Genomic DNA, 21942 nt, shown 5'->3' on the forward strand with positions numbered 1-21942 from the left:
TAATAAGAGCAAAAGTAGGTTTTGCTGGCAGTTACATAGGCACTGGGAGATACTGCCAGCACTGTGGACTTATAAGAGCTAGAAAAAGTGTTTCTTTTGGTTATTTGAATACAAAAGCAGCTCTAAAGTTTTCTGTCTTCCTTCAGAAATTAAATCCCTCCAGCTTCCAGTAGGATTTTGGAAAGAATAGTTTTAGAAAATCAAAATAACAAAACCATTTAACCTTAGATAAGGGATTACTTAAACCCACTGATTTTTAGCAATGCCACTTTGTGCTCCTAATCATAAAAATCATTTTTATAAATAAGATCAGGCTATAATAAATCAGATATGTTACTCATTTCCCCTTACTGTCATTTTCTGAAATTTGTGTAGTCTGGGACATTCCTCTGAATTCTCAAAAATTGAAAGATAATTAGTATTTTGGAAGTAAAGTCTTAATCTTGCTTCATTTTTATATCAATTGCTCTCAACCATACACCCAACCTTTAGATGTTCCATTGTAGATGAGACTTAATCTTCAGACATGTCTGAATGTCAATATTTTCTTTTTGCATCCAACCTTCTCACCCATTTTCTCTTTCTCATATCCCTTCTGCTGAGAAAGGACAAGGTTGAGAAATGAACCCACAAAAGAGCTGTCAAATTTGAACATTCACAGGTCTTTCAGGGAAAGGAGAAAACTTCCAACCTAAATGAAAAGAGCATAACACAGTGAAAGGAAATAGTCTCTTCAAAGGGCTGGAGGGCATTTAATTTAGGGGAAACTCCCTTATGAGTTTTTTTTTATTCATACATATGTAAGATACTCAAAAATATCTTGTTTCCTGTGTAGTAAAGTACTCAGAGGAGGTGCTGATATTCATTGTTGTTTTCCAGGGCAGTGGATTGTCCCTTGCCTCAGCTGCTCTGACAACAGGACCTGTGACTGGAGAGAAATAACCTGGCAGCCCCACGGCTGCCGATACTCTGTACTGGCCAAGCCCGAGCTCCAGCGCTGCGTGGAGGGCAGGAGGGTAAGTACCAGGCTCTGCATTTCAATCCATTCCTTTTCACCTGGGTATTTAGGGTCCTACAGCTTTCAAATATTTTTAAGATTGGTACGTGGCAAAAATCCCTTTTTAGCTAGAGAAATATTTGGATGGAAAGTTCAAAGGGAAGAAAACCAACCTTTGTCCATAATTCAGCCTCATGTGCAGACACAGTTGTCTGCTGCTGTTTCACGGAGGATCTTAGCTCACACCACTGGAGTTTCAAGACCTGTGGTGTATGTGATTACCAGTCAGACTTGCAGTGAGTACACAAGGATAGCAAATGGAGGATGTATTTGCATTGTTGTCACAATTTTGTCTCACGTGCAAATTGGTTTTCTTCTGCTCCATACCTAATGCATGGCATTGCTTGTGCACACTAATCTTACCAAGTCTTCTTGCACATTCTTTTCTTTTAGTGAAGCTTCTAAAGTGATTGCTTGGAAACACAAGGTCTCCTTAATAAGCATGCTATGACTGTTATACTGTTGAGAGAGAGCTCTGATCTGAGGCTCAGGTACCTTACTGAGGATACAAGTATCCAGAAAGTAAGTAATTAATTGTTATAAAGCTGTGTCCACCTCTTTAAAGTATATTGTCTAGGTAAGAAAATAGTTACTAAAAGTGGTATTTTGATATAATCCAAGAGCATTTCCATATAGACAAAAATATTAGTCTTTCAGTTAATATTTTGTCCTTAATTTCTGATAAATTTCTTGCCTGCACTTTATGAAGTACTTTATTGCCATTTTCTTTATTTCTGCCTGTGGTTTTCTCTGTTACTATAGAGCTGCAGGTTACTCCTAGAATGTATTTCTAAAATAATACTGCTTTTTATGACAGAGAAGCTTGATTTGCTCCTCCTGTACAAGAAAAAAAAAAAAGCTCTTCTGGATTGGCCACAGGAAAAAAATATTCAAGAATTAGATTGCTTTGCTTTGGTCTTTAATTTCTGTGGACATTTGACATTTGACCCTTTGGTCAGGCAATTGAAGGACAGCAGAGGAGCAGTAAGACACTATGGAAGTGGATTGCCAGGGTATAGCTGAGAGTATTTGCTGGAATTTCCACATCCCAAATCTGGACTGCTCATATTCATCAGTGTCAGAAACAGGACAGCATTTGTAAAGGGTCTATTTAAACCAAGTAAATGAAATGAGTGTCTGTGAAGCTTAATTTTTCAATTCAAATTCCATTATGTTCTAACTCTCTAAGGTTATTGATCTATTCTAGTGTCAGATGACAGCCAGATCCTAAGTGAGCTACATTAACACCTTGAGAAAAAATCTCTGTGACTAATAGCACTTGTTTCCAATTGTGCATCTTACAGAAGTCTCCTGACACTGTCTGATAACCTTTACTGCTCTGTAGAAATCTGCTGAATTACCTCTGTTACCTTCACACAGACATATATTGAATTTCCTTATTCTTTTAAAGTCATCACTCTAAAGCATGTTCCCCTTTTGGTATATTTTTTCCTATCTCTTTCTCTCAGATGTTATTTTTTGTCATAATTTTGTAGTGATTTTAGTTTTGTCTGAAATTTTGCAATAGCATTTTTGCTTCTTTTACCAAATAAATAAATATAGAGCCTGGATCAACTCCTTTATGTCAATACAACTTAAGAACTGAGAGAGGCTTTCTTCCTACCAAAGTCAGATGAATAAAAATAGTTTCCTTTTTGGCTGATAAGATCCAGATTCTGTCTTTGATGAGTCAAGCTTTGGAATTACTTTACACTGCCCAAGTGATACAGTAGAAAAAGATTCTTTTTCATTTGGTTACAGAAAAAGACTTTTGTGTTACACAGGTTTAAGTAATATGGATCTTTTATGAAGGCACTATTGAGCTGTAGGAAGGCATAATTCTTGAGAACAAATACATGTTTATTTTAAAAGAGATTTTCATAACCATCTATAAAAGAGATTTTCATAACCATCTATAAGTATTTATCTATTCTCAATTGTGATTTTAGTTTTGATTTATTATATACCTTATCTCTAAGCACTACAGAGATCACTGACATCTCAAACTGAAGGTACCATAGTTTCCATAATAAAATAGGCAGAAAGTTTCAATGCCAAAAACAAATCAGATGTCAAAAAATAGCATGAATGCCAAACAAAAGGGCAGAAGTCATCAACCCAAGTGAGGATACCAAGGTGATCTGGAATACTGTTTGATTTACATTGCTGTTTGCTGAAGTTAGCTAAGAACAACAGAACTGATCCATGTGTCCTCTCAAAATGGGCTCAACTAGCCTGTGTGCCTCCATGTGCCTCTTTATTCAGGGATTTTGAATATTAAGCTTGTGTAACTTTGGCCTTTTCTCTGGCAGAGGTTGCCAAGAGAAGCTGTGAGCTTGCCATCCTTAGATGCAGGCTAGATGGGGCTCTGACAACCTGGACTACTGGAAGGTTCCCTGCACATATCAGGGAGTTGGAACTAGGTGATCTTTAAGGTCCCTTCCAACCCAAACCATTTCATGATTCTATGATCATGAAGACATAAACAGCATAAATTTGTGATTACGTCTTTAATTTAAATAGGAGGTGTTAATCTCTATACCATTGTCAGATTTCATCTTTGTTAGCTGGAGGCTGTTTTCATGTGCTTCTCCATTCGTTTTATAAGGGAAGAAAAAAAGATGAAAAAATGCCTACTTATATTGCTACTTTTAATGAGTGTGAAGGGAAACAGGCAACGATTAACCAGTGCTGTGCTGTGATCCTGACTTGTGTTCACTCCAGCAAGTGATGAATTAAGATGTAAAGTGAATGCTCTTTTTGACTAAAATGCAGCAGATGGAAGACCAACTGTATCTTTAAGTGCAGCCCTTCTATTTTTCTTGTGTTTCATATAACAATGATAAAGGGCAGCAGGTATCTGTCACTAATTTCTTGTATTCATTTGTCAATTTTTCTGAAATATATTTATGGTCATACAAACAGAGCACTTCTTTCCTATCTGCATCATAATCAAGCCTTCACAAATGCTTTCTAATTTGCTTTCTAACTCCAGGCTACTTTTATTTCTTATATTAAAATTGATTTGTTTTGCAAAGCTCATCTGAGCTTGATAATCTTTAACTGAGATCTGTTTCCCTGGCTATGAGTTCCAATTGATTTCACATCATCATTAACTGCTATGTTAGTTTGTGTGCATATAAAACTGTTTGAGCTAAGTTGTTCTGGTTTAACCTGGCAGGCAGCTGAACACTACAGAGCCATTCACTCACCTGCCCACAGGGATGAGGGAGACAATCAGAAAATAGGTAAAACTTGTGGGTTCAGAAAAAGACAGTCTAGTAGAATGGAAGAGGAAGGGAAAATAGTAATAATAATAATGATGATAATTGTAATAATGCACAAAGTAATGCACAATGCAATTTCTCAACACCCCGTGACTGATGCCCATCCCATCCCAGAGCTGCAGCTGCTGCCCCCCAACTAATTCCCCCCAATTTTATCATTCAACATGATGCCATATGGTTTGGAATATCCCTCTGGCCAGTTGAGGTCAGCTGTCCTGTCTGTGTCCCCTCTCAGCTTTTCATGCCATCATCCTCTCTGTCAGGGAAGAATGAGAAGCTGATAAGTCCCTGACTTAGTGTAAGTGCTGCTCAGAAACAATGAAACCATCTGTGTTGCCAACATTATTGTTATCCTGAATCCAAATCACAACACTGTACCAGCTACTAGGAAGAAAATTAATTCTATCCCACCCAAAACTAGGACACTTGGTCTCATAAAACCGTAAGACCACCTGTAGTGAAAGAATAACACCCAAGCTGATGGAGACATGAGAATATATGTACATGCCCAGAAACAGTTTTATGAGGCCTTATTTTGCTTTATGATGTGTTAGCAAGAATAGCCAGTCATATGTTTGTATTTCATACATAGTAAACAGGAAAATTTGGAAGTGCTGAGGTTAAGGTGGGGCTGGCTGAATAGATTTTTTCAGTACACTTTTAATATCAGCAGTCTTTTTTCTCTACCACTTTAAGGATAATGAGATGACTGTTTCATTCTTTGGGAACTCCATATATATGTTCTAATTGAATCAAATAAATTGTTCATCATAATAAAATATTATACACCATAGTAAAATATTATATCTGCATTATGTTGGCTCAACAAAATCCTCTGTAGATGTGATTAGTAACTTCTTGCTGTAAGACATATACAAATATATTAAGATAATGCTTTGATTTTTGTACAAAATTGATTTTGTACTTTTAAAAATGGGCAAAGCAAAATGGGTTCTAACAGGTTATTATTTATCCAATTAGCAGCATATAGAAAGTTGGCCTCAATAGCAGGAGGGATATATATTTTGCTTATCATTGAGAAGTACTAACCAGAGTTTAGTCTTATAATAAAATACCATTGAGTCATGTGTAATTAAGAACAGGAAATATGAAAAGGCAATATTTGCTGAAGTACTTAAAATTCAGCTGTTAAAACAGGAATTTAAACTTATGATTTCTTAATAATATTTTAGAGTTAAGTAGTGTTTTGAACTTACAGATGTTTAAATTTCCCAAGTGTGGTTAATTTTTAATGATAGGTCTGGTTAGGATATGAATTCCACTATGCTTACACAATCTTTCAAAGCCTTTAAGCTATAATGGAATTTTTCACACAAAATATTTGCAACAGAAGACAGTGAAAACATCTGTCTGTGTGGAAGAGTTGTTATTTGACTGGTAAAATTATAACCTTATGTTTGTCTGATCATTTAGTCATCCTGCAGATAACTGCCCCATCAACTTGAACAGTACATGTATAAGTCTTGTGCCAGACTTGTAAAAAAAGGAGATATGGCTTACTCTACCCACCTAAGCCATCATGTTCCTCATTATTATCATAGAGATAAATACAGAATCATCCCTGGAGCCTTTTGTTCAAAACATATTAAATACTACATGGCACATCCAACTATAGTGAGTTTATCTAACTGTATGGAAAAAAATGTGGGTTTAGTTACCATACATTCAATTACATCGAGAGACTATTTTAATTCATCAGAAGTCTTGGGTTAGTTGAAGGACATAGGTTTTCTTCCTCAGGCTAAGCACCACTTATTTTAACCTTTGAGTCCTCCAAGTATTTGCTAAAAATGAAGCTGACTTGCAAAAGGTGGGCTTTGAAAGATGCTTTTTAGTGGCCTGCACACCATAACAAAATGTATTTAGTCAGCTCTGCACAAGGGCAGTTTGAAAAGAGGGTAGGATTACCTAGGATTTCCTCTTCATCAACAATTTTTTTTTTTTTTTTTTTTTATAAGGAGAAGAAAAAGAAGAATTTGGGGTATTTGTCCAGGATTTATACATCTCACATCATGCTTGAACAATGGGTAGAAGCAGATTGTTGGATGCAGACAAAATCTTAATGAATGGATGCAGTGTGTGTGCAGATGTGCTGATGATGTGCTTAGCATCCACCAGCCTGGAGTGCATCAAATTACCAGAAATGCACACCTATCTTTCCATCTGAGATCTTCTTTAGACTTATGAGAGAATGTTCCCTTCAAAATCACACAGTCTCCAGAGGATGATTGCTGCTATTGTCTCATGATGACTGCAGACTTTAAGCTCCCTCCCAGAACTAGAGGGCAGGGGCAATAGATTTCACATATTACAGTCCTAGTTTTCATACCTTTCAAAAAACCTGTGATTTCACTGTGGAAGACAGAATTAAACAAATTTGACTGATTCCAGTGGTACAGTCCTGATGGGGCTCATCCCTACTTGAACAATCAAAGATTTCATGACTGTGAACTAATCTGGTTACTATAATTGACTGACATCTTTAAGGATGGCCTACCCTTTTGATCTGTCTTTCTGTACAACCACAAGACTCATTTCTTTCTTTCCCACTTGCAGCAAGTCTTGACTATTCTCTTAGCAGGCCTATTTCCAAAAGTCTAAGTTAATTTCCCTAGTGGTACAAAATGTATTCTTACTCAGTGTGATGTTGCTGTCTTTCTTATTCCTGATTTGGAAATAGGCTGAGTGCAGTCTCATCAGTCTTGTGATGGCATTTGAAGAAGTATGTCAGTGCCTGAACAGTTGTCTGTTTCATCTAGTTGTGCTAATTACTCTAAAGGAATCTGCTCTGACTCCTGACATCTATTTCACATTCTCAGAACATCAGGACAACAATAGTCATATGCTAAAACCCACCTGATAGTTTCATAAGGTGTCCAGTATTATGGCATTTCCAGACTAGAGCTGCCACTTTAAGACATGATCGTAACTAATTTGTTTCTTCTGGTAGGGGTTTACTGTACATGGTGCCCTTCCATCTCCAGACCTGGCCAGAAAGGTCCCCCAGGGCAGACTTGAAAATTCATTCATGGGTCCACTGTTTATGTGTATGTACCTATGTAGGTATAGAAGAATTGCAAAGCCTTCAAATGCTATATAATGTAATAGTGTAGATAGGGATGTGTGTATGTGTTTTGCTCGAATTTTGACATAACAAAAAAATGGGAAAGAGATCTTATTCTTTGATGCTCTGCAGTGTTTGAGACTTAGGAAATGTTTGGCATGACTCTTCACACCTAAACTGCAGTGTTGACAAAAAAGACATCTGTGCATCATGTTCATTGACAGTGGCCATGGTCCTTTTCTTCTTTTTTTTTCCATGGAAGTTGTTGTGCTTTTTGAAATCAGCAGTACATGAGACTAGGTCAAATACAGCTAGAAGAAAACAATGGTGAGAATTCTAGTCACACTAGAATGAGATAAAAATGTCCTATCTGCCAATTTCATGTTATTTATAGCTGAATATGCTTCTTTGCAATTCCCATGTGCTGTGATAATAAAATGGTGTAATATGATACCAGAAGAGAAGCAATCTTGTATGTTCTACTAACTGCTGTATGTGTGTAACTTGGTAGGGCCTGTTTGTTATTCTGCTAATGATGTGTTGGGTTTTTACAGAAATGTTCCCACCCACATTACAAGCTGATGATGTCCTTGCTTGTGAATATCTGAGAACTGCTTTTTAAATAGATATGCATCAAGATACTACAGTGATGGGCTTATGAAATGGAGATTAAAGAGACATGGATATAGACAGGCTGGAGAATAAAGAGATTTTGCAATATAAAAGAATTGTTGCTTAAAACCTCAAGTTAACCTACTTTAGAATTAGGACATATTCTAAGCATGAACTGTCTTCCTAATTGTAAATCATTTTATGCATGTATGTGTCTGTCAGAGAGGGAAAGAGAGAATATCCAATCAGTCCTTCCATGGATCCAAGGATCCTTGACTTCTGTGAGTCATGTTATGCTTGATTTAAAGAGGTTTCTTCTGACATGATGTGGAAAGCTGGAAACCCCCTTGCATGTGAGAGAAATGCTTGTGCAATACAAGCATGAGCAGCAGCTGTTTAAGAATTTCCTCTATGAAGTGGCTTTTAGAAGTCCAGGATGGGAGTCTGTGAGCTCAGTGCTAATTTTTATTTGTTTACTACTATACACAATCTATCAAGGGCTTCTCTGCAGCCCACAGTGGGCAAAGGCATGGGAAGTTGAAGGCATTGTCATGCCCATTCTTGGCCCTAACACCAGATGAGGGCTCATTTGATATTCCTTCTCTTCTGTGGGAAATATCATGGGTACACTGTTGTGTCTTTTTTTTAATCACAATAGGTTTATAGTGGGAAGTGGAATCAGTTTTCAAAACTGTGACATTCCTGAAGGGAATAGATAAATAGGTAGACAAATGTGTTAGATTAGCATAGTCCAAAATGCCTCTACCACATAAAATTTCTTAAAAAACGTTGGAAATATATCCTTAAGCATGTCATTTTGTGTAATCTGAATTCTATTTGCATAATCAAATATTCAAGGTGGAAGTGGTAAAATATCAAACTCCAAATCAAAATAAGAAATGAAACAACAAAATCCCAAGGTACAGGATGAAGTGCCAGAGGAGGTAGGAGAAGCTGAGTATTTCTCTGCAGAGAACAGGACTGTGACTGTGTGATGGCTCTGAGGGTTTTCTTAATCCCAGTTTTTCATGTTTGCTCTTCTTTGTGGATTCTGTCTGAGCTGATTGTCGTAATTGATCCTGCACAGTTTCACTGGCAAACCACAGTGAACCTGGGTTCTCTTACTCTTTGGACTTGTCTTCTATTACCTGCTTCTTCAGAAGGAAATGCTCGTCCTATCCACTTAAAATAGGGCAATAGCATTAAAATGAAATTGCCACAACACTTTAGGTTCTGTGGTGTCCCCATACAGAGACCTCATACTCCCCATGTTTATTTTTTTCAGAGTAATCTACAGAATGAGTAGGAGCAAATCCAGATTTAACTTCTTTATGCATTTGCAAGTTCAGGGTAGTTCCAGCAGAGACTGCTATAATTAAAGTACTTCATCCTGGCAGGATTTCTAACTGCCTTCAGGCCATGATGCTTTCTGGTGGTCACATCACACATGACAGGACTCTGTTCAGATGATCCTCCACCCAAATAACCCTCTTTTCTTTCCCCTTTGAACCTGCAGAAAGACCAGCTCTCTACAAATAAGGCAGCAGCTGCATTCTTCATGGGGTGTGTGGGTGTGGGTGTGTGGGTGTGTTACTTTGGTATAAATTCCAATGAATCCCATTTAAAGAAGACCAATATATGCAAACCACATGAAAAATTGTAGGAAAAAAAAAGCAGGAAGCTGCAAGTAATCATGAGACTAATTGTGTGCTAGCAATTAGAAGTAAATATAAACTTAAGCAAAAGAAATTATCACCAAGGATGAAAGATTCAGGGTTAATTTTGCAGCTATAGCCATCTATAAACTGCACTTTTTGTCTTTAAAATACATAATACAGCTTTTTTATTAATCAAATCACACAGATTTTGCTAAATTTAGTATTAAGATGTTAGGGTACTTGCAGTTTACAAAGATATGTCTGGAGCACTAAGAGAAGCATTTAAAAACCTCCCAACCAGCTGTATTCTTTTCTTAGCTTTTGATTTCTGGATTGTGCAATTTCTAATCATATCTTTTCCATCTGAAGATTCTTTTTATAGGTGACTCAACTAACAGAGGCATGATGTATTATCTAATAGAAAGAGTGAATAAGACTCTTCAGGAATGGCAGAAGACTCATGATGTTAAATGTTATCACAATATCAATGAGGGGAAAACATTTATCAGTTACTCCTACTACCCCCAGTTCTGGATGAATGCAAACCAGAGACCAACTTTTGAAAAAGCACTGGAACAGCTGCTGCAGAGGTACTGCACAAACTCTGTATCTTCCTTGTTTGTATTATCTTTCTATTCACAAATGTGTTTAACATGCTTTACAGCTAAAGTCAGTAAACAATAAAACATAACATGCATAGACCATATTGTGTGGTTAAAAAATAGCTGAAAATTACATCAGGCATCTGATCAGGGTGCCAGATACAGTTCAGTGAAATGCAAAGCAATGTAGTTAAAGTATTTGCCATCTGTTTAAAGCAACATGTGTTGTTTTTCTTTTCTGGGTTTCAGATCACGTCCCCTGGAGAATACAGACCAGACTGTATTAATTGTAGGTGGTGTTCAGTGGCTTAATTCCAATCACCTGCAAATTATCCAAAAGGTGTTGAACAGGTAATGTTATGTACTTGGTGTCATTCAAATTTTTGATTATGAGAAACAACAAAAAATTTAAATACAAACTTTTCATTTGTTTCTTTCATAAGCATGTATTTAAGTGACTTTGAAAAAAAATTAAAACATGCCTTTTTATTTGATATGTCAAGTAAAAAGTGTGTCCTTGCTTTTTTTTTTTTTTTTTTTAAATTTGCAAAACAGGGAAAATCTATCAAATATCCTGGTAATTGTCAAATCCATAGGGATGGGCTTTCACCTTCCAGTGGATGGAATCCATTCTCTATCACAGGTAAGCTGCAGTACATTTTGAGTGCATTTTCATGAAAGACTTGTCATGCCATCATTAATTTTGCTGTCTGGTCAAAATATGTTATGTCTGCTGAGCACATTTTAAGTGGATCAAAGGCTGATTAATGTTTGTATTTGCTCATACTGCTTACTAATAGGGATTCAAACCAATTTCCTTATTTCATGGATTCTGCTGCAGTCAGAGAGCTGTTTGAGATACCATGCTTGGTCAGCTGTCCCAAGAACCAGAGGAAGCTCCAATATTAATCCTGCTGCCAAAATTGAGAGATTGTGTTGGGGATAAGCAGGTTGCTCCTCATACCACATTGCACATAGGCTCTCCCCAGGCTTCCTCCATGGTTACTGCTGCATCCAATTGACTTGTCTGGTTTGTACAACTCAATAAATCTATCTTAAACCACCTATGAAGGCAGAACATTACAGAGCAGCTGGAATGTACCAGGGAATCCAGCCTGTTATTTGCATTTTAATCAGATGTTACAGTTGTTTTAAATCACATCCAGGTCTCTCAGAGCAACAAATGTGCTGATTTCAATGCACTGTGTGACTCACTCGATTCATTATTTTTATTTACAATTTGGACAATGATTCTCTATTGACCACACATAAAATGCATGGATGAGAAGCACTGGAAGGCAGAATGGAGTAAGTGATGCCTACCAGTGATGTGTGTCATGCTCCAGTTATTCCCAGGTGTTGAAAAGAGAAAATTACTACCTTTCACAGATTACGTACAGCACTCCTTGTGTGCTGGGGACTGGCGCCCACGTCTTTTTGCAACCATAACACACTGCTGCATTCAGCATGTGACTTCCCACTACTCTCACCCTTCTCCTTGCTACAGAGACTGCTCTGTCAGATTTTCCCGTATTTTCTAAGTTAGTACTGCCTATCTGCCTTGTCTCTACTGAATGCTGCCTTATTGATTCAAACCATTTTCCTAATTTATCTGGAGGACCCAAACAGAATAAAGTAAAGAAATAGTTGTCATCAACATGAAGAAACATTTTCATAGCTCCTTTCATAGTTTTCAGTGAAGTTCAGTCCTAGGATGAAGAGCTTCAATCCAGGGTATGTGACGCAAAGATAGAATATTAAAGACTTCCTAAGACTGTATTTTCATTCATTAAATTTACAAAACTCCAGAAATCAGCTACAGTGCATAACCAACATTCTTTTCCCTTTCAGTTTTGGAATCATATGCCAAATTATCCATGTGGTTTGTATGCTCTAGGCTTCAGGATTACCCCAGCTACTCTCAAAGGCCTTTTGTTGCCGTGTTGAATCCACTGCCTTGCCAACTTTATGGCTAACTTTTTTTTTAATTCTTGATCTTCCTGAAGTATATTCAGAAATAATAATCTGCTCTTCAGTTTAATCATATTTAGGATACCTATGTCACTATAGTTCCTTTTAAGTAACTGAATGAATTTGATTTGAAGCTGAATTTTTCTTTAAAGGAGCAGTTTCACCATTTGTTACAGATAAACTTTATAAATGGATTTTTTTCTGAATTACACCTCATATTAGTGAAGTACATGTTAAAAACCATTACCCAAAAATTATATTTCAAACAGTCATGAAATCTTCCTATAAAGGAAGCTGCATATCTACTGAAAAGTAATTATAATTTATGAAAAACCCTACATCAGTCCTGGAGTAGTACCTTTTATCAAGAGTGAATTTACAGTAATTCATGTCTGTACTATAACATAATTGCTTATTCAAAACACAGTTTTGCTATTTTTTTCCATGACACAATAACCTTTAAACAATCCTTCTGACAAGACATTGCAACATTTTATCTGAAATGCAGGCAGAAGTGCAAAACTTGTGGAATGAAAACTTGATTATTCTGGACACAGCAAAAAATTTGGGCTATGAAGTGGTTGACACTTTTGTCATCACCATGGGACGTTACAAAGAATTCCTGCGAGGGAAGTGCGGCTGCCATTTCCATGAGGTAATAGTTTATGCTTATATCTGTCCCAGGTATTTAAGATATTTTAACTTTCAGATCTTGGAAAGAAGAAGGCATGTGGTAAGATCAGCATCTTTCACTCAAAGTTAGGCCTGAATACAAAACTGCTGGCATGGTGAAATAAAAACAAAGGGGCCCTTCTGCAAAGGTAACTCACATAAAAGGATGTTGCACAGTTTCCAGGTTCTTGTATTATTTTTTATGATATCTCTGCTACTTCTGCATGGACTCAGTTTCTCTTTTTACTCGGTGTCACAGGTTTTTGACTGATGTATTTCTAACTAAACAGCTCAGCACACATCAGCCATAATTACAGTTAAAATGGACCTTAAAATTGAAGAGCCAATCTTACTGCTATATATCTGTTTTCCTATGTCTGAGAAAAAATAATCTGGAGTAGTTACCATGATCCACTGTACAAACAGAAGGGTAGATTTCTTATTCTCACACTGGTAGTCCTGTTTTCTTGACTAAAATCTATAGAATTTTTGGGGGAGTGTTATCAGACTCAAGTAAGCTCATGTGCCATGCATCAACTTCACCACTGGTTTCCACCTCAGGCTCCACATTAGCTCACGTGTTTTCAGGCCAGTGCCATGGCCTCTATCCTGCTTTGGGGCCAACATCAACAGGTGTGGTTAGTTAACCACTCCTTTAATATACTCTGCTCAATACTTGAGAGGCACAAACATAGCTCAGTCCAAATGAAGCTGGAAAGGAGGGAGTAAGTCCCAGAGTAGATATTTATGTGATTGATAAACAGTCCCGTGGACCAAATGCTTCCCTCTATTTTACCCAGACAGCTGTATTGACCCTTTTTTATCTAGAACCCAGATACTGGTGTTTTTACGATGATTGCTGATGTTTGCCATTTCCACAGATCTTGTGAGTGAAACAGAGGGCTTCAAAATGAAATATTTCAAATACTTTGTATGGAACTGGGTGGAAAAACAGCAGGGTGTGATCAGTCATCAGCATTTTTCATGTACTCCTCCATCATTTTGTATGAGCTCATGTGCAGATTTAGTCTTGCTTCTCTGCTGAAGGAATCTCAATAGAGTATGAGTTTCTGGAGAGGATCAGGGGAGAATTTGGCTCACAGAGGTGTTATTAATGATGCTTAAGAGGTCATTGTGCCTGAAAGAGCCATAGATATGCCCAGTAGAATCCATTATGCACCAAAAACCAGTTTTGATCCTTGAGGAAAGCAAAAAGAAAGTCTTGAGTTCTTTTGATACTTCATTATTTTTAATAGTTTTGTCATCAGCTTATTTTTGCATCCTGGCTAGTGGAGTTTCATTAGGTGCTGAAGCAGTTTGCACCACAAAAATGGCATTTTGCCCCCAAGGATAAAGCCAAGAACACTATGTAAAACTCCAGCACTTTCCATGTTTTCTGAAAACAGATGAAACAGATCAAATATTGTACTTTGCACTTTCACTTTCTTTCTCTTAAAAATGGACATTCCTAAAGTCTGAGAAGATGGCACTCCTCTGTAAATGCCATGGGTGTGCAGGAATGGAGGACTGGGCAGTCTGTGCAGTCAAAAATCAAGAACCGAAATGCCTTCAGCAGTTCTCATTTAGTTCCCACTAGCTGGCTGAAGAGAAAGCTATTTCCTCTGAATGGCCTGAAGAATTATTTGAGTTCCCACCAACGCATTTCTCAGGTGTCCCTGATGGCATAGAAATCTCCATCTCTCTAGACTCTACAATCTTTGCTCAGATTTCTAGGGGATCTGGACTTTCAAAGGGATTTTACTGAGCTGGGATAAAATACCATGCATAACCCTAGCACTTACTGGCCAACATAATTCTAGGTCTATGCACACATGAAAACTTGATTTTTTATCTACCTCATTCTTTGAAAATTCTTATAGACATTGGTCAGCATTATACTATTATTACAGAAGTTATTTTTTAATTTGGATTTATTTCATATTTTAATGGCAATGAAATCATAATTGCTACCAAAAAATTAGCAACCTTGGGATTTTTGTATCTTGATCAGTGTCTGGCTGCTGTTGGCTGGGTGAACATTAGATTGCATTCCTGGGAGATTATGCCTAACAGGAATGCAGTTTGGGTGATTGGTTCAAGGTGGCATCATTTTGAAATAATTGTAAGATCTAAGGCACTCATTTAGAAAAATGAACCTACAGTAATTGCATGAAAACAAATAATAGCCCTTGGCTTAGCTGTATGAAATTGATCAGAGGATATATTAATTTTCTACTTGGATAATTCCTCTTTTCAGTTCTGCCAGCTCCCTCACTGTCTCTCTGCTCAGTCTTTCAAGCCTTTGCACATGTTATTTCTTCACTCATACCTAATTTTGTATGATTTATTTCATTTATTCACCACGTATGAGTGTTGATTCTGATTGTTCAATGACACTAAATATACATTATATTTTTTAAAACTAACATGCATAAATATGTTAATTAATGAATGAATTCTGCATTTTCAAGTGTCTGCTGTGATTGATTTAGCAGGAAAACTCGTGGGCATCAGAGCTATCAAGGCAGCATATGTGTACCATTTTAAAAATAAGTTATCCACCTTTTCTGCATTCTCTGGGTTTGCCACTGCCTGGGATGAGGTCCTCTGTCCTGCATATGTGCAAGGTTCTAGAGTTTTGTCTCTCTCAAAGCTGCTTCATTATTCATCAGTGACTGGGTATTCACTGAGACAAGACCTTCAGCATTTCACAGATCACCCCCCAGTTGTTAAGCTCCTGACAACCATACCTTTCATTTTCTCACTTGTTAGTCTCTTGAGCATGTTTTTATTCCATACAAGTTGAACACGATCATTCCAGAGCTTTATGCATATTTCAGGGGCCAAGGTGAAGCATTCTTCAATACTAAGTTACTGAATCATGTTGTGGTTCTGTCTCTGTGGTGTTCTAGGGAGAGGAATGTCAAATTGCACAATAACTCCCTTCTTGAAGAAACACAACACACGAGGGTTTTTATCTCAGTGTGGGGCTGGGCCAGGTTTGCATCAAAACCTCAGAATGAGGCATTCTCACAGTATATGTGCCTCAAGTGCTTGGTATCAGAGGAGGATTTAAACCTTTCTGCAATTTGGAGCAGTCATTGTTTTTCCACATGTTAAAAATATACAAACAAGCTGTTGAGTGTGAATTTTATTGTTTTAGGTAAATTGTCTCTAATGAAGAGAACAGAGTCTAATACACAAAGGCATTACAAAGTCAAATGACTGAGTATAATGAGCCTATGCATGTAGATTTCAAAAATTAAGATCTTGCTCTTTGGTTAGTTTGCAACATAACAAGTTGGCCATTAAAATAATATTTATGAGCAACTTGTGCCTCAAGGTAAGAGTATCAGGACCTGCTTCATGGACAACTGCCTCAGCATTTCTGCACACACAGCTGTGTGTCTGTCTTTGTAGGTGCAGGCAGAAAGCACTCACATATGTCATTTCTTTTGCAGGTGGTGAAATCCAATCCCTCTGAAGAAAGGCCACACATAACAATGACGTTATCGAGGCACTACACGCTGGGGAAATATTTCGGCAGTCAAAGCAAACCACCACAACTGCAGGACTATGCTGCAAATTCTCAGTCCCCCTATCATGTCCGAGGCCCAATAAATCAAGTGTATTCTGAAATCCTTCTCAGCAGGCTCTGTGCAAGAAAGAGGCAGTTTGTCAGCACATAGCTTCCCTTGGATATAGCACTGAGACTGGAGAAGTGCCACTGCCTGAGTCACAGTGGGAGGACCACGGTGGATTTGTGATATGCTGCCTTGATTGACTGCACACACACACACACAGAGCTTGGGACATCTGGTATTTTTCCAAAAACCTTATGAAATTAAGATATGCCCTGGTGACTCAGTTGTGTGAAAATGGAAGATAGAGGGTAACAAAGGAGAGAAGAAGGGAAGTTACTTGAACTGTTTCCAAAGACTAGAACAGCTGTTGTTCAAGCAAGTGTGTATTAATGATAGTAAAAAGATATTCACTTGAACATTTGGAAAAGGCTGCTTTAGTTCTTCAGCACTATCTAGTTTTCTATTTATAGAGACACTGTAATATTTGAATGTATTTAGAAACTGACAACATTCCGTTTGAAAGAGTTTTATTTAATGTGGACAGGTTTCCCTTCCATATCAAACATTTTCTGTTTAGACACTTGGTTTATAGAATTTGAAAATGTCTATTAGCATTTTACTGGTGATGCTGAGTTTTGAACTCTAGTGTTTTTAGTGAAAACACATCTCTTCTTTGCATCTTAGATGAAATATACTTTTTTGCATGTTCTGAAGCTAATAGGGAGATAGGTTACCTACACTTGAGATTGATTGTAACTGTCTCAATGCAACATGTAAATATAGAGAATTTGTTAACATAAATTTATTTATGGTCCCAGTTTAGGAGAGTGTCCATATGCAGGAAGAATGCTTAGGTAAGTGCTTCAGTATCTACCTTGGCCTGTGAGCCAATCAAGTATTCTTCCTGCATGGAAGGAATGCATTTCTTTAATGTTTTTTTTTTATAAAATACTTTCCAATGTGTGAAGCCAATGCCACAAACATAGCAAAAATCACACTTGCAAGCACACATAAGAATTTCAGGATCTGGTAATTTATCTATCATAAGAAGTGTGTGATGTGATGGCAGCAGAATGTAGTGCCAGAATCTCTTGCTTGGCATGGACGAGACCTGAATGGCAGTTTCAGTTCAGACCTTCTCTGAACTGCAGTTCCATGCTGCAGCCCAGCTACATCCCCAGTGTTTGCAGACCTCCTGTGGGTGTCACCCAGGGAGAAGCTGGCACTGGCAGCCCACTCATTCACAGCTGTAGTGCCCAATGGAAACCTGCACGATCCAGGATTAGCAGCTGGGTGACAGGTTAGTGGCAACCTGTAGTACTGCTGTCCCTACAAATTATCCAGCTGTGGATTTTTATTCCTCCAGTCATGCAGCAGGCAATCAAGACACCACTGTACCACCATGCAGTAGAGAAGGGTGTTTTAACCAGGCAGGTGCAATCCAACAAAGGATCTGCTGAGTTCTGTGTCGTGCTTCCCTGTCACAATTTTACATATAATCCCCTACTAGCTTCTGCTTTGGGAAAGTAAACCACAAACAATGTCAGGGAATAAATAAATTATAGCAAGGAGTTAATCATCATCTTATTTGCCTTAGTAGCACACAGAGGGACTGCCCTGTATAGAAGTAGGGCTAGCAATTCATGACACAGCATTTAGTATTTGCCTAACATCCTGTATCTACCAACAGTCTGGATGCCCAGCTATAGATTTGTGAATTTGTGCTTCTTCAGGTATGATATGTAAAGCTGTAATAGGAAAATGTCATGCAATATGGAGTTTGGCATCCTAGATGACAGAGAATATCCTCCAAAATAGTCTGGCATACCTAATTTAAGGCACTTTTCTATATATGAAAAAGCTTCTAATTTAGATAATGACAAAATTATTGAGATGGTATGATTATATCTGTTTCTGTATAATATGCTGCTGTTTGTTTACAGCAATATCCCCAAATATCAATGTAAGGTTTTCCCTGGCATGGAGATCTAGTGAAAGAAGGGTCAGGAGCTGTGCATAAATACTGAAAATATCAGCATTTGGTTTTGAGCAATATGATTATCCAAAGAATATAATTGAATGCAAATGATGTAATATATTCTCTTGGGTCTGGAAATCCAGGGCTGGATGACCTTAAAGCTGAAGGATAGAACATTGTCATTAATATTAGCAGAGGCAAAATACAGCCAGATGTCTTTGGCATTAAGATGTTCAATGATAGGTGCATTACAGTTCTGCCTCTGATAAAATATTTTTGTAGCTCATTTAAATCCACATGCTGTTACTGTTATTGTTCTGTACACAAATGTTTTTAAGGCATTAACTGGGTTTTATGTTTTTGTTTGGTTTTTTTTGGTTTTGGGTTTTTTTTAGCCAAAACCTATTGCTGAAGCATTAGCTTAGTGATGAAAAGGAAAGAGCTGACTTTGTTATACTGTAGTGGATATCAGTGAATGTGCAATTCATCAGTTCTGGTTTCACCACAAAATGGTTTACATGTGTTGTACACCCAGATGTCTTAATGCTTTCCAAATCTTAATATTTTTCAAATGTATTAAGTGCATATTTTCCTGTGTGTTTTCTATTTTTTACATGTCTATGTACATTTATTTGTCTGCACAAAGTCATTGGTACAATTTGCAAATTGATCTTTATTTAAACGAGTTCTTTGAATAAGCTTTTTCCAACACTATGTATGATCTACGTAGTTTTAGGAATAAACAAAGGATACTAAGCTACATTTTTGTTACTTAACTTTAAAATATATCTAGTATCTTTATGTGTGTGAAAGATGAGAGTTGAGATTGACATGCAAGGATTGCTTGCTCATATGCATTAAAATTTAAGGATTAAGACAATAAAAGGATTACTGTGTTTGAATTCCAGTGAGATCACATATTGCTATCTACAGTTTACTCTAGAATTTTTATATCTGCTGTGACATTTTACCTGAATAAACCTTAAAGTGTTCCTATAGTCCATATATCTACCTTAGTCCCATTACTTGCCATTAAAATAACAAAGGACTTAGCTATCAGGTTTAGTTCCACCTCCTAGTACAGGCATGAGTGGCCCTAGAATTAGTGGTAGAATTGAAATATTTAAGATGGGGAGCAAGTACTCTGAGAAGTGGGGTTTCCTGCTCAATGTCTGCTCAGCAGCATGTGGAGCTTAGAATAGAACCAGGGCATACTTTAAGCTACAGGTAGGGAAAGAATAGAACTGTGTTGATAAACAAATACTCTGATATACAGAGCAGTAGTCAAGGTTATTATTGCATGTCTTTAGCTGAAGCTGGAGCATGATTTACAGGGTCCAGTGGGTTGCAGCTCCTCACCTCTCATATAATTCCATAGATGTTGAACAGTGATTGGGTTATAGCCTTGCAGGGTCTAACCTGGCCACCACGATCAAGTCCATCTTAATAAATATATTTGGAATAACTAACTTTGGAATAAAAAAATATTTCCCTTATCATAGGGAAATGCCTTGAGAAGTCATCTCTGTCATCAGAGTTTTTAGAATGGACTCCAAATACAACATTTAGTCTTGGTATTCATTTGAAAATTATAATCTTTAGAATAATCTCTTTCACACTGTTAAATACAAGGCCTTTATTTTTCTCCTCTGTGACACATTAAAGGGACATCAAAGTAAGTTTATTTGCTTAGTGGGTGGGGTAGTGAGGCATCAAATTACCTCAAGGTTGAAATAACCACTAATAGTTATGATTCTGTTGCTATGTTGAGCCAAAGAGAATGCTTTGAAGATGCAGATATGTGTGATATTAAGTTGACTGCAGTCCAGGGATCTTTCAGATTACTCTTTTAGAGTAAAGCAATTTTTAGAGGTGCAGTGAACTATTTGGCATAGACTCAAACTGCTAAACAAGTCTGTAGGGTCACATGAAAAATATGGTCTTACCTTTTTGTTTGCCTGCTAGCTTTGCATCTGGCTTGTTTTACCCCACTGAATATCTGCACCTGCTCTACTCCACATCAGCCTTTTTTTCAGATGACCTTAAAAATTTGTGTTTTGTCAGACTAACAACTTCTGGAAATCTGAGATATCTTGATGCAAATTCAGTAGGCTGAATCTTCAAAATACATTTTTGACAAGCACAAAAGCACTAGAATACAGTAGGGATAGAGCAAGCCTCTTATCTAAAGCAGTGATTTTCTCTGATTAATTTAAACTAGCTGTGTTGTACTAAGTAGTTAATTTGCACTAGCACTTAGCTCTTCATGGAGCTTGCCTTTGCCAAGCAATAATTCACCTTTCAAGCTCCACTGCTGTCTTTACCTGTGTAAATCTTCAAACACAAGAACAGTCTGTATAAATGGAGGAATAACTCTTTATTGGTGCTGGTACATATTTGCTGGTATTTGCCAGTACCTTCATAGTATCCATTGAATAGAAAAGCTCTCACTACACAGTAACAAGACACTGTGCATTTTAGGCTTATTTGCCTGTGATAAGTTTGTACTGAAAATAGTGCTACATGTCAGTCCAGGCCAGTACCTGGAGCTAAGTGTCCTAGAAAACTCCTCAAGTCATTAATTAATGATGGTCAAGATGAGCCTGTGAGGCACAGCAGTGTCATCTGCAGCACAGGTTTCTGTTGTGATGGTCTTCTGCCATTTCTATGTTTTTTCTTCTGACTGTGGGCAGCTCTTGGCACCTGTGGGCAGCCCTTCCTGCAATCCCTCAAGCATGTTCAACAGCCTTGGCAAGGGACACCACATTAAGCAGCCCTGAGCTGAAGATCAAGCACATGTTTAAATAAAATCTGAGGTCTTTATGAAACATAGCATCTATTAAGCATCACCTGCATTTCTTCTAGTACTGAACTTCCCTAATGAGGAGCAGGATTCATTCCCTTTCAGCTGAAACTCAAATACCAAGGTGTTTTCCTAACTTTGTACAAACTTTTTTCCCACTGTTTGCTTGCCTGAAATGAAGGGTGGGAACTGCTCTGCATGTTCCTGCCTAACAGTGCCACTGCAGTGGGCATTTCCCTCCCATACCTCATTGTGGGGACAACATTCCCACAGCAGATAGAGTTTTCAATATTGTGATTTTTTATCTGTTTTGAGCAGTCACAGTCCATGTGGTTAAAAGGGATAGCTCAGTGTCTGCCAGCACTGCTTGTCCCAGTGCTGCTCTAAGGACTGAGTAGACTCTGGGTGAAGACAGAACTGCAGAACTAAAATCCTTGAGTGAGGAATAAAAATGACTCAAACACCTCTTGACAAAGGGCAGTTATGAAGAGCTCACTGCAGATCAGATGTGTGAAATTAATGTTGTCAGGAGCCCTTTAAAGTTAGTATATTATATGGATTATTGTGAGGGTTGGAAGATCTGATCTGAGTTTGGCAGTTTCTCACTTGCCATGTTCCAAAAACACATTTTAT

At 37.6% G+C, this 21942-nt stretch overlaps 1 protein-coding gene across 4 annotated transcripts in view; it reads left to right on the forward strand.

Moving 5' to 3' along the window:
- Positions 1 to 19391, forward strand: part of CPED1 (cadherin like and PC-esterase domain containing 1) — a 140818-nt gene extending 121427 nt beyond the window's left edge. For 2 of the 4 annotated variants that reach the window (XM_079303056.1, XM_079303055.1), the window contains exons 18-23: positions 880 to 1016; positions 10069 to 10289; positions 10551 to 10652; positions 10857 to 10944; positions 12781 to 12927; positions 16406 to 19391. In XM_079303056.1, the coding sequence (XP_079159182.1) occupies positions 880 to 1016; positions 10069 to 10289; positions 10551 to 10652; positions 10857 to 10944; positions 12781 to 12927; positions 16406 to 16633 (923 nt within the window). In that variant the 3' untranslated portion in view covers positions 16634 to 19391. The remainder of the gene's footprint in view (positions 1 to 879; positions 1017 to 10068; positions 10290 to 10550; positions 10653 to 10856; positions 10945 to 12780; positions 12928 to 16405) is intronic. The other 2 variants (XM_079303058.1, XM_079303057.1) reach the window with 1 other exon arrangement.
- Positions 19392 to 21942: the final 2551 nt, after the last annotated feature.

This window comes from Erithacus rubecula, assembly GCF_903797595.1.
Source record: "Erithacus rubecula genome assembly, chromosome: 4".
Classification (NCBI taxonomy): domain Eukaryota; kingdom Metazoa; phylum Chordata; class Aves; order Passeriformes; family Muscicapidae; genus Erithacus; species Erithacus rubecula.